The sequence below is a fragment of the Podarcis muralis genome, chromosome 5 (assembly GCF_964188315.1).
Source record: "Podarcis muralis chromosome 5, rPodMur119.hap1.1, whole genome shotgun sequence".
Taxonomy (NCBI): Eukaryota; Metazoa; Chordata; class Lepidosauria; order Squamata; family Lacertidae; genus Podarcis; species Podarcis muralis.
Window position 1 is genome coordinate 26310222 of NC_135659.1, and position 19607 is coordinate 26329828.

The window sequence follows — 19607 nt, forward strand, 5'->3', positions numbered from 1 at the left end:
AGAAATTAAAACCCTCTCCTTCATAATTTCGCAGCACCTTCAAGAGGGTCGAAAAGCTCAGCAGTATCTTGACATGTGTTGGAAGCAGATGGATAATGTAAGTTTTCTTCTCTCTTCTCGCCCCTATCTTTTCCTGTTTACTTTTAGGATTACAAAGTTTGGTGGGCAATTGTTAAAGAAATTAACTGAAGATTAGCTTTGTTATCATTGTTATCTTTGTTAAATAGACCAGATAGATTGCTGTGTTTGCAGAGATCATAACAGCTCATAACTTCTCAGTGTGCAACCTATTGCGCAATTCAGTGTGCAGTTCAACAGGAATTCTGCCTTGAAGGATTTACAGACTTCAGCTATGTCAGAATTTATTGAAAATGCCTCCCAGCTCTATGATTCTTAACATGGTTGCTGAAATCAGCCCCCAGCACAGTAGAATGGCAGATCTAAATATATGTTGCTTTTGGGATCTTTTAAAAACAAGTGAGGATTTTGCAAGTGTCTTTTATTAGGCTTGAATTATAACTTCAGTTTTCGTTTACTTTTTTTGTTTGGCTTTGCATAAAAATCAAAATGAACTACGTTAAGACAAAACCTCACTTTTGTTTAAAAGTTGTCAGTCATAGTATACTAATAGAAATTAGTGGGATTCCACCATATTAAATAGTTGAGTGAGAGCAAGTATATGAGTGTTTATATGGGTATACACATGTGAACTTTAGCGTGTCTTTTTATAGTATTTTGTAAAAAAAACCAACAACAACATGATGATGTTACCATTGCAGAGTAAAAAGAAGTTTGAGAGAGAGTGCAGAGAAGCAGAAAAAGCACAGCAATGTTTTGAGAGACTGGACAATGATACTAATGCCACTAAAGCGGATGTTGAAAAGGTAAATATTATTTTTATTATTATTATTATTATTATTATTATTATTATTATTATTATTCCTATAACAGTATTTGCATTTTTTCAAATAATGCTATCTTTTTAAAACTTAATGTGCCAACCCAAGGGGACAGTGAATCAATGGCTGCATTCAGACATCATGTTTTGTTATTCTCCAAAGGTTCGGAGGATCAGGAACAAATTCTGTGTGCACGTTGTCCCAACACCACCACCTTCATAGATCCTAGTTTATTAAACGGTTTCTCATTTGATCAAGTCACGGTCTGCTGTTACATCTGAATTGCCAGAGCACGGTTTGTGCAATCTCTTCAAACCAGAATCGCAAGCCACAGTTTGCTCTTGGTTTGCCGTTCTGTTTTGGAGGGTTTGCCAAAGCCATAGTTTGCCGATTCAGAAGTAGCAGAGAACTGTGGCTTGATCGACCAGGGCGTTTTGTCCAGTGGAAGTTGCAGTTTTCTGGATGGTATCATCTTGGTTGCCACTGGTGAAAAGAAAACTTTAGTGGCTGAAATAGGAACTTTCAGCAATATGGGGTTGTGTGCCATATTTGTTGAAATGAATGGAATTGTACAAGTAATGTTGGTGAGACAGTCACATATTGTCTCTCTTTCTATATGTGTACATGGCAGTTCCTTATTTTTGGTCATTTTAAAATGTTTTGTTTGAGAATAGCATGGAGAGATGTACATGCCTAGCTTAAAAAATCAGGTGCTTTTCTCTAAATAAGAAGAAGCTACTACAAATGTTTTGGAGTGCTTATGAATGTTTATAAAGAGAAGTTTATACACCTTAGGTTGTATTCAAAGTCCTGTGGTTCCTCCAATCCACTGAAGCAGATTTGGGTACAACACGGGGCACACACAGGGGAACAAAAGGTGGAAAAGTCATTCCGTTCATGCATTTATTTGGTTGAATACTGTCTACTGACCCCGCAAATGCTAATGTAAGGTAAAGGATACAAGGGCATCTCCAGGGCTCATGAAAGGTGATGGCATTTCACTTACAATGACCATGTTGCTAAGTAAGATTTTGTTTAAACAGAAGACTTCTAGAAAACACTGTCATTGAACTGTCTCTTATTAGGCAAAGCAGCAATTAAATCTCCGTACACACATGGCTGATGAGAACAAAAATGAATATGCTGCCCAGCTGCAAAATTTCAATGGTGAACAGCACAAGCATTTCTACATTGTCATTCCTCAAATCTATAAGGTGAGTTTTAGATCTAAATTTTGTTTCAATCTTTATTTATTGCATTCTACTGGGTGCCCAAAGTACTTTACAATTTTCAATATTGGGGGAAAAACATTATTTAGACTGCTAAAAGTGTGGCAGTGACTTCTAAGCTCATCCACACTGTCCACACTGCTGCTCATCACATGATTGCTAGGCACAGGTCAGAAATGTTTTCCTTTTGTTCCTTCGCTTTCCCCAGGAAAACCCACTGTTTAGTGCTGAATCAAAACAAACATCTGAAGAAAACTCAATTGACGTTTGTTCCCATTCAGTGCTAAACAGCCACTTTTCCTGGGGAAAGTGGCAGGAAAAACCTTTTGGACCCATGCTTAGATTTGAGATGGTTTGAGAACACTGCTGTAAACATAAAAATTATAAATGTTTTATCAACACCTTGCATAGTTCTGCTTTAATCCACTGTTAATTTACATTAAACTATGATTATACAATATTTGAAAAGCTATCTACAGTAGCATATCATTTGTCTTGCTTCCTGACATTCCCTGTTGTTTTTAAATGAAGTAGATTATTGATTTCCATTCGTTTGCTGCTCCTGTACACTTATTTTTAACTTTGCAGTATTCAGTTGCTCCCACAACTCCCTGGTTCTAATTTCCTTGGCACTTGAAATTCTTGCCATTGCTAAAATATGTAGTACTTTTATTTGATATGTTTGTGGAACAAAGCAACCATGCAGATAAGGGTTGAGATGGTGAGGGGAAAGAAAAAAAGAAAAGAAATCCTTTATTAAGTTACTATAATCCCCAAATCACTCACCTTCTGGTACTTCCACTGCAAATGATGAATATCGCCTTTTCTTTCTACACAAAACTAGCAATTACTTTCTCTGGTTTTCTTCATCATTTTGAACTTCCGCGGTGACTGTGGCCATATTATCTTTATACACTTTTAGGCGCTAGGCAAGAACGTTCCTTTTTAACCCGGCCTTTGGTTGATCTTATTGATCAACACCCTTTTAGAATGTGGCTTTTGGGAGTGGGGTTTATTGGGTTATTGCTTTTGGTTTGATTTTATATGTTGTGGTCTTGTTGTGAACTGCCCTGAAACCTCTGGGTATGTTGTTGTTGTTTAGTCGTTTAGTTGTGACCGACTCTTCGTGACCCCATGGACCAGAGCACGCCAGGCACTGCTATCTTCCATTGCCTCCCGCAGTTTGGTCAAACTCATGCTGGTAGCTTCGAGAACACTGTCCAACCATCTCGTCCTCTGTCGTCCCCTTCTCCTTGTGCCCTCCATCTTTCCCAACATCAGGGTTTTTTCCAGGGAGTCTTCTCTTCTCATGAGGTGGCCAAAGTATTGAAGACTCAGCTTCAGGATCTGTCCTTCCAGTGAGCACTCAGGGCTGATTTCCTTAAGAATGGAGAGGTTTGATCTTCTTGCAGTCCATGGGACTCTCAAGAGTCTCCTCCAGCACCATAATTCAAAAGCATCAATTCTTCGGCGATCAGCCTTCTTTATGGTCCAGCTCTCACATCCATACGGTGGTGTATAAGTTGAATAAATAATAATAATAGTGGCATAGATTGCAACTATGGAGAATGTTACCTAAAACAAGTAAGCAAACAAAAAACAACGCATACATCATCTGGCCCATACATCTCTAAGCATGTATCATTGTTTTTTAAAATGAATTTGTATGTTTTGTGGAACTTGTGTTGCTTTTAAAAGCAAAAAAGCCTTCACAGCTACCTTTTTGCAAGCCAAAGTTTCTCATTCCTTATATTAATTTTTTAACTCACTTTCCCTCTGTTTATCCTTCGCTTACGTTGCAATCTGTTCAAGGGTGTTCTCATTTGATGAACCAATAGAAAAACTGTTTGTATTAATTTGCACCCAGCCTGATATATGCCAGTTACCCAAACACTGAACTTCCCTAGTTGTCCCATATTAAACATTCCTTCACCAATATTATGCTAAAGGGGAAATTTCTGATGCTAGCTCTTCTTTTTAAATCTATCCCAGGTTTTTAAACATGTGCCAATAACATAATTGTATCTGTTACAACAGTTTTTCCTAGTACTTCCATTCATAATAAATTCTTTACTGTGGTATTCATTGCTGTTTCTTCCATTGGTCTATATAATAAGAGTTTTTGTTCCTAAACAAAAGGACTCCAGCGCTACAATAGCTCTATTAAATCCCCCTCTTTCTATGCCTTACAGCTTACATTTTTAGGTTCCTTAGCTCTTTTTAACATTCCATATAAATGCATTGTTTCTGCCATTCTTGAATAATTTGGCCTGAGATTTTGGAGCATGAAATTTTGGCAGTGCACAGAGTTTTATTGTTTTGGTTCTCCCCAATAAAGACAGTTTCAGGTCCGTCCGTCCCCCACATCTTCATATCTGTTTCATTAGCATTATGTAATTAAGTTCACACAGATCTTCCAGATGTTTTCTTTAGCATTGGGTTATTGGCAAGGGAAGTATCATGTTTGCTGAGGGGCACCTACACCTTTGTGCAAATTAATTGAAACAAACAATGTAGTTTATTGTACAAAACTCACATATACCTGTACAAAACTCACATATACATACATTAGTAACGGATATGACCTCCACTATTTTTAAGCAGCATTTGAACGTGGTTTGGCATGGAGTCTACTAGTTTTGAACAGTCACTGTTGATTTTCAGATCTCTGTACCACACTTAAATCAGAGCCTGAATGAGCTTCTCCATAGTCATACAGTCTGCAGCACGGAGGTGACTTTTGCATATAGCCCACAAAATTCTCAATGGGATTTACATCTGGGGAATTCCCTGGCCAATCAAATACCTGTATTTGCTGCTCTGTCATGAATTTCTTCACCACTTTCAATGTGTGACAGGGGGCTAGGTCCTGCTGCAATATCCCAGTATGGTCAGGATACCTCTTTTCCAGCTCTGGAATAACTCTTTCGTAGAACCTCAATATATTGTGGCGAACACGTCATTCCTTCTATTGGTTGCAGGCTTCCGACACCATAATGATCAACTGATTTTTCGTGTTTGTTTTGATTACAGGGTTACAAGTAAGATAGAAAACATGCTTTGTTTCAATTAATTTGCACAAGGGCATACATTGTAGCAGATGGGGCATCAAGTGATTGAAAGAAGTTACCTCTTCTGAGCCCCCCCCCCCAAAAAAAAACCCAACAACCCTGAGTAGTTACGTCAATGTGCTCTCACACCTGGTGGTTCTGTTGTTGAATGCCAGGTTAGAAAACCATATTCCTTGCCAAGAAACCTATTTGCCTGGCAGCCAGATGTGAGCTACAACTCCTCGTGTTGGGCCAGAGAGACAGAATTGTTGGAGTTGGAGAACTGCTGGTGGTGGTCTTGCAAGACTTCAGGGACCATACCTGGTCCGCCTCAACTGCTCTAGCTCAGCACTTCATGGTCACCATGAAAACATGGAGCTGTCTTAATATATTGTGGGGCCAACACATATAAGTCATTCCCTCAGTCTGGTTTTTGCAATGGAGCAGATGAGGTAGTTGTCAGGGGAAAGTGTGCATAGGATTGAATCCTCTGGTTTCTTTCTGAGGTTCTTAACCACATCCCCTAGTTATTTTGGGTTTTTCCTTCTTTAAACAGCATCTTGTTTAATACAATACCAACAAGCCATTGCAAATGAACAAAATTCCACTGGAAGGCTATCGTAACATTTACAAGGAAATACTCTGAAGGAAAATCATGTTTGCTTCATAAACATGAGCAAATTTTCAACAAAATATTTGTTACAAGATAATATAGAAGCTGCAGCAGTAAAGTCTGCATTCCGTACATGTAAAAACGAGCCTTTTATTTATGATGTAAAATGAATCTTCTATAGATGACAGGTAGTTAAAACAACATAAAACATTTATAAACAATAGTTTTTCTCAAGCATAAAAAGAAATAAGTAAATGAATGAATCTATTACTAACTCACTATGAAACTGAAAGTGGGAGCTTTTCATTGCCCTGCAGATGCTAAAGAGGGAAGGGAGCCCTGCTCTTATTTTCCTAACAGGAAACCGTGGTTAGGTTAACCTAACCATGGGTTCAGTTAAAATGAACTTTGGTACACTCCTATGTCACACCAAGCCTAGGTAAAGGTTCTTTATTAAATGATCTGGTACAGGAAAGCAAACTCAGCAAATTGGTGATGCTTTAAACAAAACTGGGAGGAAATGTAGCCCAAATATACGAGTATCTGTATAGTACTGTATTGTCATAAGAATACTCAGGCTTTTTCTTTATAATTGTAGCATCTTCAGGAAATGGATGAACGAAGAACCATCAAACTTAGCGAATGTTATAAGGGATTTGCAGATTCTGAGCGCAGAGTTATCCCAATAGTCTCGAAATGTTTAGAAGGAATGACTGCTGCGGCAAAATCGGTTGATGAACGCAGGGTAAGTTGACTTTATTTTGTAGGATTCAGATTATCAGTGTAGAACTCATTGCTTTGGAAGTAAATCTAACTAATTGTGGTTCTGATCATGTCCTACCATGACCAGGCAAGGAATTAGGCTGATCAAGCCTATGAAACTTGTGTTCCATGAAGCCAAACCAAGCCACAAAAACAGAGGGTTTATCAAGTCTCTTGCGTGCCATAACTCTCTGGCAGAAAGCTTTGTTGGGTCATGAGACCTAGTGCAAGTAATTGTGGAAAGGAGTCTGTGTTTTATTCAGACTTTTTTTTTTACCCATTCTCTCTTTAACCTCTCTCCCTCTTCCTCTCATTAATTTATGATGCCCGATTACTTTATTATAGATTATAGATTACTGTTGATTATACGAGTCTGTTCTTTCAGACGTTGTTGCTAATCTTGAGATGAAATTTCTTCAGCGGTTTTAGTAATCCCAGGGTTTGGGACTTCACCTTGGCAGCTTATGCATTTCCTGGATGGAGGTACAGTGGTACCTTGGGTCTCAAACACCTCGGGTTACAAACACTTTGGTTTACAGACTCCGCTAACCCAGAAGTAGTACCTCGGGTTTACCTCAGGATGAGAACAGAAATCACACCCTGGCAGCGTGGCGGCAGCAGGAGACCCCGTTAGCTAAAGTGGTACCTCAGGTTAAGAACGGACCTCTGGAATGAATTAAGTTCGTAACCCGAGGTACCACTGTATATACAAAAGTTTCATTTCGGATGTGAGGGGATGTGGAGGAGCTGGATGCTCAGGAGACAAGCATTGTTTGCTCTCTCTGCAACATTATCTTTTCTAAATGCCTTGTAGATGGTAGTCTGCAATTTCCCCTCTGTAAATGGACTTAATTCTTTCTGGAAGATCAGTAATTTCTCGTGCTGTTTTAAGTTACTCATCTTACATCTGTTACATTGGTAATAATATCACTTCAGTTAAGCCATCAGCTCTCTTGAGTAATCATTTTTTTTATAAACATTGCCTCTCTCCCATCAAGGACTCTCAAATAGTAATAGACTCCTTCAAGTCTGGTTTTGAACCTCCTGGAGACTTTCCATTTGAAGATTACAGTCAGCACATTTACAGGACTGTTTCTGACGGAACAATCAGTACACCAAAGCAGGAAGGGGTGAAAATCGATGCAAAAACCACCGTGGGCAAGGCTAAGGGCAAGCTGTGGCTTTTTGGAAAGAAACCAAAGGTACAACTTTTAAAATATATTTCACATGAGAACACACTCAGGATTTGTGGTTAAGGGATCAAATGTAGTCCTTTAGATCAAAATAATGTCGTTTTGACCTTATATAATTTTGAAAGACAGTTTGCATTGCCCCAACTGTCCATTTAGGAACTTGGTTTTGGTATGATATGCCTGCTTTGCCCCACCCCAGCTATAGTATTCTAGCAGCGGAGGAAACCAGTACAACTGGGGTAGCAAAATGCCACACAATTACGTAGTTGCTGGCTTTACTGGAGCTATTACAACAGTAGTTAGTGACCAGGAACTGCAAACTCCGGCTAACATGTTCCACCAATACTCAAGCGCAGGTCTTGCGAAGGAGCCTGCTGCAAGTATTTTGACCAATAATAGCATCCTCAGTGGCTTGTGTATCCTCTGTAAATGTTGGAGTTTGTTATTGTGTTGAAACTGGAGGGAGGTCAGATCAGTTGATCGTGATGGGTGTGGGGATCATCTCTTTAATATCAGAAATTCAGCCGCCTTCTGGCTGTGGTCCATTTAATTGTTTTAGGTACTGGAGGAACTTGCATCCTGCCTGTAATGTGCAATTTTAGAAACTGATGTTTCCGTTTGAAGTGCATGGTTTTGGCAGGTCAGTTTAAAGATATTCAAAGGCACCTGAAGGTTAAAGCAAAGCTGGTGATATATTGCTTTGGACATAATGAAAGAATAATAATGTGAAGGCAAATTGCACCTTACCTTTGCAAAAGTTCTTAGTATAGAGAGCAACAAATAACATAAGCAATATTCTTTTTTTTAAAAAAAACACTAATTAAAATTCCATGCAGTGTCAGAAAAAATTGTGTAGAACACCTAAGAACAGAATAACCTTCCTTTTCCAGCTGTGCAATACATCTCCATTACCTTATGAATGCCATTCCTTAAGTCTTCTTTTCCGCCCATACGATTTGAGGATATAAGAATTTTAACATTAGAACACTTAGAATAAAATTTTACTGGGGTGGTTTTTTTGTAGGGGATATGTTTTTATTCTTTCAAAAAGTTCCTAGATGTAAAACAAACAAATCTAAAGCCTGTTATCTTTCAGCAATGTGTGTTATCTGAAGGGTGGTTCTTGGTGTTGTTTCGAAACTCGCATGTAAAAGGACATTTTAAACCATTTTAACATCGTAACTAAATAGTCACCCTCTCTTTCTTTTTAAATTTCTTACTGTGTTGTATATTTCTGATGGTGAAAATAGCATAGAGCCTTGTGACACCTTAAAGACCCAACACATTAGTTATGCTGTCAGCTTTCTGATTATAATATCTGGTGGTGGTTGTTATGGGGTGGGGGCTGGAACCGATGGTCTGCTTCTGTATTGAAAGGGGGGGGGGGGGAGAGACAGAATTTTCAGTTCAATGTTTGCCTTATCTGTTCCTTTCTTTATTTCCGCATCAGCCGCAGTCCCCTCCCCTTACCCCTACTAGTTTATACACGTCCAGTACTTCTAATGGTTCCCAGTATCCCTTATGCTCGATTGAACAAGTCCATTATTGCATGAGTGAGATAAAAACAGGGAAGCCCAGAATTTCTTCTTTCAGAAGCCTCAAAAGAGGGGTAAGTTTTATGACGGGTTTTAGGTGCATGACAGTGCTATGAGCAGTGTGCTTGTGGTGTGTGGCTTTTCCCAGTCTTCTCCACCCTCATCATAAGGCTGAAGATCCTATCAGAGGTCATTGTGCTTTGCAGCTCCTTGTTCAGAATAGCTGGCTCTTCGAAGGGCGCTGGGTGCGCGTTCTCACAATTTTCTCATTCGCAGCCATGAGTGTGCTTAATGCATAATATGTTTGGGGGAAGGAGAAGCCAGGCCATTTTAAAGAACAGAACAATAATTACTTTGCTCCTTTTTTCTAATGATAATAATAATAATTTTATTATTTACACCCCTCCCATCTGTCAGGGTTTCCCCAGCCACTGTAGGCAGCTTACAGCTTATCTCAAAACATCAAGCGTTAAAAACCTCCCGATATAGGGCTGCCTTCTAACCTCGGTACGTGGATTTCATCAACACATTGTCAATTTATTTGCAAGCTGCCAGTTCCAGAAAGAAGCACACACTATAAGAGCAGCTTACAATTGGATGAAGAGCAACAGCGTATCACAAAATCGACATTTGCAGTCACAGTTAAATAATGACAGCGATAATTAACACTACCTAGCAAATATATCGGTGCAAGTTTTAATCTTTTTTTAAAACCAGAAATAATAAAAAAATTAAATAAATAACGAAAAGCATTTATAGACCACAAATGTAACAGCTTTATTCCTCTCTTAGCAAAACCAGTAAGGGGCCAGGGGCCGGATGGACTTTGAAAAGTTTCATCCTGTTCCTAAATGCCACAGCCATTTAACTGCTAAATCCACTAAAAGGTAGCTCGGACCTTTTGAAACTTCTATAATATTTGTTTTTTCTTGTACTGTGTGCAGCAGAGCTCAGGCGCAAGGCAGAACCACAGGGTTATTTTTCTTTATCTTTTATGAACTGGCCCCCTAGTGGGCATTTGAGTTCAGTTCTTTCCTAGTCAACATTCTGCACATACACCCACTGACAATGCCCCATTATCAGAGCACATGGGGTTTTTTTTTTAAAAAGGATGTTAGTAAATGGCTCAAATTGTTAATTTAACCAGTATGTTAAGGCATCTTCTGCGAGTCTCTGCAGGCCGTTTTGTCTCGTAGATGACAGATTGCATCGGCCGACAATAAAACACAGTTTATTGGGGAAAGTATTTCAGAAAAGTAAGCCAGTTTAACTGATAGGAGTACATATACCTAAAATGTTTTTGTTTTAAAATTTATTTCAATGTAGTATGATTTTTCATGCAATGTACTTTGACTCAAAACATTTAATTAAGATTTGTTTTCTTGGGGGGTACGTGTGGTTTTTTTTTTTAGTTAAACTGCATTCCATTCCTCGGTAACTGCTAAATGCCACTTTTTGAGAAGAATCAAGGAAGTATACTTAACTAATTTATACTGGCATATTCTGCAAAGTAGCATTTGTTCTAGGGATCAAGTGTCTGCCAAGCAGTGTTGATGATTATGTCATGATAAATGAAGCAGCAGTAACTCCTTAGGTCTATAAAATACAGTCTTTTGTATATGAGAAACTGAATTTTTTTGGCTGTTGATAACCAGAAGCTGAATGCATTTGCCAATATACAAATATGCAAATAAAAATTATAATTGGGGGGGGGGGACAGCAATTGTTTGCAGTTTAATACTTTATACTTTAGCTGGGGCATGTTGTTCTAGAGAAGCAGATCATAGTCCATAGATATCCTAAGCAATGCCGGTTAATGATTAGAGGAGTTCTCGCTGTTATGGGAAGGCAGGTCCTTAACTTGTGGATTTTAAGTTGGAGCACCACAGCATGGTAACTTCTCTTTTAAGCAGTTTGAACTGTCTCCCTAAAGATTTTAACTCTACACCCCAGAATTCTTAATTCTGCATTTGCAATATATTCCCTGTATCAGGAAGTTTTAAATGTTTGATGCTTTATGATGTTTTATATATTCTGCAAGCCGGCCAGAGTGGCTGGGGAAACCCAGCCAGATGGACGGGGTATAAATAATAAAATTATTATTACCACTATTATTATAATAATACTTGCAAAAATTAAGAGTTGCTTATATTTAATTACATTTCCATACCTTGTTATGTGCTCAAAATTCAGAGTTTTGGATAGGTTTTTGGTAAGGGAGAAAGTAATTTTGGCAAGGGTTATTTTTGTTGGTAAGGAAGAAGTGGAGACAGCTGGAGTTAATATGTTTTCAGGGTGTCCTCCAGATCCATGGAACTGGATATTTAGTCAGATTCTGCACTAATATTAGATCTTATGCTCAAATTGCACATCCATAGACATGGAAATGTGCACAGGCCAAGCCATGCTCAGGACACAGAACATGTGTTCATGATCAGGACCATTCTTAGCATAATAACTTGTTAGCACAGTAGCAGAATCTGATCCTCAATGAGCTGCTTTGGAAGTTGGCTGAAAATGCTCCTGTTGCACTTGTTCTTCCTTTCTCCTATCAATCGATCCTGCTGGATATATTTGCAATAATGTGTTACTATTTCTTCATAATAGACAAGGAAGTGGCTACCAATTCTTTTTAGCATAGTCATGGAAAATTAAAAGGTGATGGGATTGAAATTACCGTATTTTTTGCTGTATAAGACTCACTTTTTCCTTCCTAAAAAGTAAGGAGAAATATGTGTGTGCGTCTTATGGAGCAAATGCAGGCTGTGCAGCTATCCCAGAAGCCAGAACAGCAAGGGGGATCGCTGCTTTCGTTGCACAGTGATCCCTATTGCTGTTCTGGCTTCTGGGATTCAGAATATTTTTTTTTTGTTTGTTTTCCTCCTCCAAAAAATAGGTGCCTCTTGTGTGTCTTATAGAGCGAAAAATACAGTAAATTTTATTTCAACATTTTCTCATCGCGTTGTAAATTTGATCAAATTACTATCAGCAGTTACTAGCCTGTCACGTTGCATCCCTTGAAATATGCAACCAAATGTTTTTTTCCTTTGTTTTAAAGAAACAAGTTCAGGCCAGAGAGAGGTGCCTTGTGAAGTGCACATGTATTATTTATCTCTCACTAGTTCCGTACCAGAATCTGCAAATAGAGATTTTGGTGTGAATGCTATTGGCTGGAAAATCTTATAGGGAAAAACAAGTAGACCTGGAGACCATTTGTAATTTAGTTACCCTCTTGCAAAATCCCTGGAATTTAGGGGTGTGACTGAGCACATATAGAAAACCCAAGGGTTCTATCCTTAGGGGTCTCTAGCTAAGAACTTTTTTTCTATAGCTCCAATGGATTCGAATTAAAAGAAAGGAGATTCCAACTAAACATTAGGAAGGACCTTCTGACAATGAGAGCTGCTTGACAGTCGAATGGACTCCATCAGAAGGTGGTAGACTCTCCTTCCTTGGAAGTTTTTAAGCTGAGGTTCGGTAGCCATCTATCATGGATGAGAGTCCTGCATTGCACAGGATTGTTTCTATTCTCGATAGGTGCCTGCTACGTCATGCTCAGTAGTCTTTAAAACTCCCATAAGCAAGCCTGCTGTTTGGCGATCATTAAAATGGGATTAGATTAGTTCTTCATGTCAGCAGTCGGGCTATTGTCTTGAACCAATGGCTGCTCTGCACACATAGAGCACCAGTTTGTGAGGTCTGGAGCTCTGCTACCTTCCGGTGACTTGTAATATCTGAGCAGGTATAAAAGAGGTTCCTTGATATAGAAGAGCATAAATAGGCACTGCATGTTAAACAGAAGATGTTACTATCATGCAAGATGTGTACTGTGTTCCAGCTATTTCTCTTGGTGTAATTTACTATTCATGCTATATAAGCAAAATAATGGATGGAAAGCTTCTGTTCATTCCTTGCTCTTGCTACCATATGTGCCCTCCAAAAAGCCTCTCTTAGGGGATCAGGCATCAGGTTTCTACAAGGGGAAGTGGGGGAGGATAATTGCTGCAATTTGGTCTTGATTTCCTGTCACTTCTTCCTCGCCCCCCAACTCCATGCCTTGCCTACGATATTTAAGATGGTCTTCCAAACTTCCAGTGAGACCTTACTGCAGGAGGAAGAAGAGGGTGGGATACTTTCGTTCTAGGACCTTTCTTAAGTTATCTTAGGATCCAATCCATAGTTTTGCTGGTAGGGGCTAAATTTGTCAAAGCTTCCCAATCAATCAATCAATCAATCAATCAATCAATCAGTCTTTATTACGGTCAGAGACCAGACAGCAAAGCCTCCCCACTTTCTAGTACATTAGTGTTTTAACAGGCTTTTTAAAAGGCTTTTAAAAGGAAAAAGAAAAATATTAGTAGAAGTCGCAAGTGAGATGGTTTATGGATAACCTGAGAAGCAAAGTATTTCAACTTCTTCTGCCTGCATAAAATATTACTCTAGACGCTGGAACATCATAAACTCTTAAACTGCTCTCTGCTTCATCCATCAGGAGTCCCATCCAGTAGCAGCTGGGCATACAGAAAAGAAATGAAAACTAATGAAATCTTCATGGGCATTTAAGTCTGAATTGTTGACATTGTCCACCCAAATGTAATAATAAATACAGCTGTATGCCTTGTTTTTTATTTAATACGAAAGAGCAGAGGGAAATGTAGCAGATGTCATCTGGTAGAAATCACGACATAACACACAAAGCTAGATATGATGGATAAATATTTTTATTGTTTGTTTATTGCTTCTTCTTTTAAAGGAAAATTTCCAAATGTTTACACATGGGACCTTTTAGTGCTTCAGTTTGCTAGGGAGACAAAAAATACTGCAAGTGTTGGTTTGGATATTCACCCCAGTTGTGAGCTACTTTTGTTTGGAACTTAATAATCCCCCCCCCCTCTCTCTCTCTCTCTCACACACACACACACACAGGGTCTCATAATTGACCCAAGTTGTAGCCAAATGAACAAATAGTGTGCTTGATTTCTGTTATCTTTCTACCCTTTGGGGGAGGGGAAAAAACTAGAAATTGGACAGATCACACGTTTCTATGCACAAAGCTACTCCTTTTCTTCCCTCATCCTCATAAGCTAATCACCAGATTCAGAAAACCAGTTTAAGTGTGCAGTCATGATGACTTTTTAAATGAGCAATCCTGTATACCACACAGCCAACCTATACCACAAGACTCAATTGTAATCATGGTGTGATCCATGAACTTTCCTAATCACAGTGACTTAACATTTCATCCAGTTTTGCCAAGCAATAACCTCCAAGGATAATTGCTAGGATAGAGAGCAATCTCAGCCATGTTTTCTACTGAGTCCTGGGATCCCAAGTCTAAAGATTTGTATCGGTGCATCACCTACAGCAGCATTTGCAAAACTGATACCCTCCAGATGTTTTGGAGTGCAGTTCTCATCAGCACCAGCCACTAAGGCCATCCTGTCTGGGGCTGATTATAGTCTGAAACATCTGGGAGGCACTAGATTGGCAAAGATTGCCCTACAACGTTTAATGCAGTTGGTCTACAGCTCTGCCATATGGTCATATTACGTGGTACACCCTCTTAGTCACAAGCATGTAGTTGCTCCAAATTCTGAGACTGGGTTCCAGTGTATATTTTGGGTGTGCCCAAAGGCTTATGCCTCAGTTGTGGCTTTCTTTCATTGCGGCACAAAAGGGTGCTGTTTGGGGGGGGGGGACCTCCAAATGCTGCTTGGATAGATAGAACATATTGCCCAGAATTTTGACCCTTGGCTTTTCATCACTCCGTATGGTCCAAAGCAGTTTTCGCAATTGATTGTTTCGCAGTTCCTTGTTCTAAGCCATATTTCAAGTATCCTTAAATGGAGTCCTTTATAAAGCAAGTCATTGGCATTTTCTGTTCTCACATCATAATACAAGGTTGCTAATTAAGAACCTTAATAGAAAGGCTTTTCCCAGTGCTTTTCAGCAAAATTGGATACTGCCAGAATAAGATAAGAAGCCATCTGTGTCTTTTTTTAAAAAGATATTGTGCCCCAGAATCAATCTGTGTATGTCTTTTTACCCTTTCCCCATTTTTATTGGTGATTTAGAAATGATATGTTTCGTAACGCTTGAGTATATAATAAAGTATACACAGTCATATGTAGAATTATAGACTACAGTGGTACCTCGGGTTACATACGCTTCAGGTTACACACTCCGCTAACCCAGAAATAGTGCTTCAGATTAAGAACTTTGCTTCAGGATAAGAACAGAAATCGGGCTCCGGCGGTGCGGCGGCAGCAGGAGGACCCATTAGCTAAAGTGGTGCTTCAGGTTAAGAACAGTTTCAGGTTAAGAATGGACCTCCGGAACGAATTAAGTACTTAACCCGAGGTACCACTGTATTACTCTATAATAGCCTCCAGTAATAAATATTTTGATCTAGAATCACTTTGATTAGAAAGTGTTGAAGATTTTTCACATGGGCTTTTGGGAAATAGTCTTCCAGTTATTTAGTTGCAAAAGTGTTTTTTCCTCTAACTCTTAATTTGAGCCTTGAATCTGTTTTTGAGCAAGGATGATGGAAGTCCTCTGATTGCCTAAGAGTATGGATTTCTTTGGCCACGACATTTCTTTACATCAGCCATATCCACCTTAGTGACGTTGTGTTGACCAGCCAGCTACGTGCCCAAAAAGATGAAACCTAACTGTGGAAACTAGGAAAATGCAAAGCTGACCGGCTTTCAGAAAGTCATAAAAACATTGCCGTTTTGCTCCCGGAGCTTCGCTAAACAAGACTCTGTTTACAGTAAACCAGGTCATTGCCATTGTCAAACGCTTCTGCTTTGTGTAGTGTTCCTGTGTGCTTTGTTGTCGTTTCCTTCAATGTAGAAATACGTTAAAGAGATAATAGTTCAACAAGATTATACTGTATTGCACCTTTTCAAGCCATAGGCCGTCATCCCATGGCTTGAATTGTGGCTGCCTTTCCATTCTGCAGTGCCTTAGACAAAAGTTAAAATGTTGGAAACTTTATGGGGTTCTATTAATTAAGGTTAAAATATCACACACAAAATCTTACTTGGCATCAAGCCCCACTGGGGATTATTCCCAAATGAATATATATCTTCCTAAATAATGCTTGGTAGCATGAAAATAATACCCTGTTTCTTTCTGTTTCCAACTGTACCGGTCAGTGGTCTGTGAAGACGGTAAGGCCTGTGTGCTGTAAACTTCGTAACAACAGCATGAAAGTAGCTTCTTGAAATCGTGTCCATCTCATAGTTGCTTTGAGTGAATTGGTATTCAGATGCGTATTCTTAGTCACTCTTTGTCTCATTATCCATTTGTGCTTGGTGTGAACAAAATAGACTCCTGACATTGCACAGAGGAAAGGAATTCAACCAATAGGGCAAGGATGTACTCCTGTTTTGCCTCCATAAAGTGAGAGCGATACCTACTCAATCCAGAGCTTCCTTTTCCTGCAAGGTGCTTGTGAACGAGGCCTACAAGGGAGTCAGTCCTGTGCATGCCTGGAGCTATACTATCTGAGTCTTATATTTTAAAAACATTTCATTTAGTCCAGAACTTATAACCATGGTAGTTATCGCAATACAGTTTCTGAAAGTCTTTGTTGAAGACAGCTGAACATAACCCCCCCACCCCAACTTAACACATTCTCTTACACATTCAAAGTAGATGGATTTTCATGGCCAGGTAATAACAAATGAATGTACTAGGCGGTCATTTTCTGAGTAGACCCACTGACTTAACTTAAATCCGTGGATTTCAACAGCCATACTCTATTGTGGCTTAGCCACATATCACTCACTATTATTAGGACTTGGTCAAAACTGCTGTTGAAAACTTTTAGCCAATGATGGTGGTTTGTTTAAAATGAAGTCGCCTGGCTGTTTACAGCAATCAGCGTTATTTAACAATAAATGAAAATAAAGCAATTAAATAGATTAAAATTATTCTGATTAGTGTAAAAAGTCAAACTTTTCTTCTGAGCTTAAGTTGTATTGATCACAGGAGAAATATGCCTCAAAGCTTTCCTAGTTTCTCTGATGTGTATGGCATTGTTCATTGATCATACTGTTACATAACTTCTTTAACCTTATTTGTAAAATCAGCAATTTTATATAATTAAATTCTACAATTTAGTTAAGTGTTCATAGTAGGTGTGGAAGACAGAATCGGGAGAGGAAGATTCGAGATACTATTCTGTTTCCTTTGGTAAAGGAGGCATGAAACATAAATAAGACGCCTATATTTATCCCAGTACTTAATATTTATATATAGATTCATATTTTTAATTGTGTTCAGTACAAAATAATTTCTGTGGCAGGAAGCTGGTGGCAAATTTTGCTCCTTTATTGCAGACAGTTCCATTTTATTTCAAATAAGGTTTGAAGGTAGAATTATGGCAAAAGTACAATGGAAATGAACAGTTAAGGGGTTAAGTTCCATTGATTCTCATGGAAATTAGAAATGCCTATTTTTTTTTTGCGAGATTGTTTCCATAGTTTCTCCTTTGTGTATATTGAGTGAGGCCTTTATTATGCTTAAAAATAAAAGACAATTATGTGAGAGCAAAAGTTATCTCTTATAACCTACCTTGAGTGACACAAACCTAAAATCCCTAATGCAGCTCATTGTTCTTAATTAGAACAACTTAATATAATACACAATGCATGATAATTTTATAGTTTTGCATTTAAAATCATGATTTATGTAGGAGCTGTTTAGCACAAGTTCAGCACAGAGAGCAATGCTTTTAAAAGGAAGGCTTACAGCTCTGCTGAAAAGGAGATTAGTATGAGATTTTGGAGGGAAATTAACTTAATAGGCCTTATTGTTTTACAGCCCTTTCAAACAGATTCTCTGAGCAGATGGCAAACCGTAAATACAAACAGACTTTTGAATTCTTGTTTAGCTTGTAATTACTGGTTGGTGCTATAGTTAACTTAATAAATGTGCTCAAGTAGGTGGATTTGTGAGCCTTTTCATTGAAACACCCTGTTTGTAGCTCAGAACTTGTTAATTATAGTCCAAACCAACTAATGTTGGATGTAGTAGGAACCTTTTGCATTGACTTTGGTGGAAGCAACTTTACAAGACTTCGGTAAATTGGAGGTAAATCGTCACATTTGCTTCTGAGCATGTCTGCATTGATATTTGGCAGATTTTAGCAAGAGAAATCTTAGTTGGCCTATTCAGTGCTTTCTTCTTCTTCTGGAAAAATAGGTGCTGGTACGCACCATGAAATTGTTACAGTAAGTTCCACACTTTTTAACAACAAAAAGAGGTGCCAGTACTGCGAATCCTTGAGTACCCCCTGAAAAACGAACAAACACGATGGGCCTATTTCTAGTGAATATCAATTCTTAGCTGTATTCTGAACCAAGTGGTAAAGGGAATAAGTTAACTTCTGATCCATCAGACTTTCATGTAGACTTCATGCTGCTTTTGATATATCCTGTGGTTAGAGGATAGAGGGAATAAACTTAGATATAGTATGAAGATGCTGTGATGGCTACCACAAGATGTAGCGATGGGTACCAACTTAGATGGCTTTAAAGGGATTAGAGAAATCTGTGGATGGCAAACTGCCAGTGGATGGCTGAGCACTGCCTCTCATCTTGGAGATGGGATGCCAATGATTGGGGAGAGCCTTCAAAGTAAGCTCCAAGTGGCAAAGCAGCTTCTCTCTCCTCCAGATTTCAGCGTGATGGAAAAGAACCTCTGTGAGGCTGGCCTGTTGCCACAGGAGAATGGATTTGTGGAGCGTTCTCAACAGGATAAAGAGTTGCGTGCAACTGGGAAACCTAATAATGTGTTCTGCTGTTTCTAAATTGCAGAACACTTTGTTGTTACCATGTCTGCCTATTTTAGCACCATTGAAAATGAGTTAAAACCACGGTTTGGCAAAACGAACTTAAGAAATGGAGTATTATAGGCTTGGTTCTGCTACAAGGCCTGCTTCCCTCCTTGCAGCCTCTCCCCGGTGCTGATTTTCCCTCCCTTATCATCACAATTCCCTGGCAAAGAGATTAACAATCATTACTCCTAACCAGGATTTCCCTTATTGCAAACTCAGGTGCCCATTTTTAAACTGACATTTCAGATCCCTGGGTTAAGCAGTGCTGAAAAGTTTTAACTTGGGTGCCAGTTAACTTTTTAGCCGCTGTTCAGGTGAAAGGGAACTTGCTCTCACTGGGGAGGAAAGCCTCGGGATGGCTTTCAGTTAGCAGGGATCCAGCACTTCATCTGTGCAAAGGAAATGCATTTTTAAAAAATGTATGTTGTGGCAAAAGGTTTAAGGAATCCAAGCCACCTCTAGGAATGATGTCTCCT

General features: G+C 38.9%; 1 protein-coding gene across 4 annotated transcripts in view; it reads left to right on the forward strand.

Moving 5' to 3' along the window:
- Window positions 1-19607, forward strand: part of FNBP1L (formin binding protein 1 like) — a 79430-nt gene that overhangs the window by 49503 nt on the left and 10320 nt on the right. For 3 of the 4 annotated variants that reach the window (XM_028732705.2, XM_028732706.2, XM_028732708.2), the window contains 5 exons: window positions 35-97; window positions 780-884; window positions 1985-2113; window positions 6390-6536; window positions 7552-7755. In XM_028732705.2, coding sequence (XP_028588538.1) covers window positions 35-97; window positions 780-884; window positions 1985-2113; window positions 6390-6536; window positions 7552-7755 — 648 coding nt within the window. Of the gene's footprint in view, window positions 1-34; window positions 98-779; window positions 885-1984; window positions 2114-6389; window positions 6537-7551; window positions 7756-9196; window positions 9356-16444; window positions 16460-19607 lie in introns of all 4 variants that reach the window. The other variant, XM_028732709.2, reaches the window with a different exon arrangement.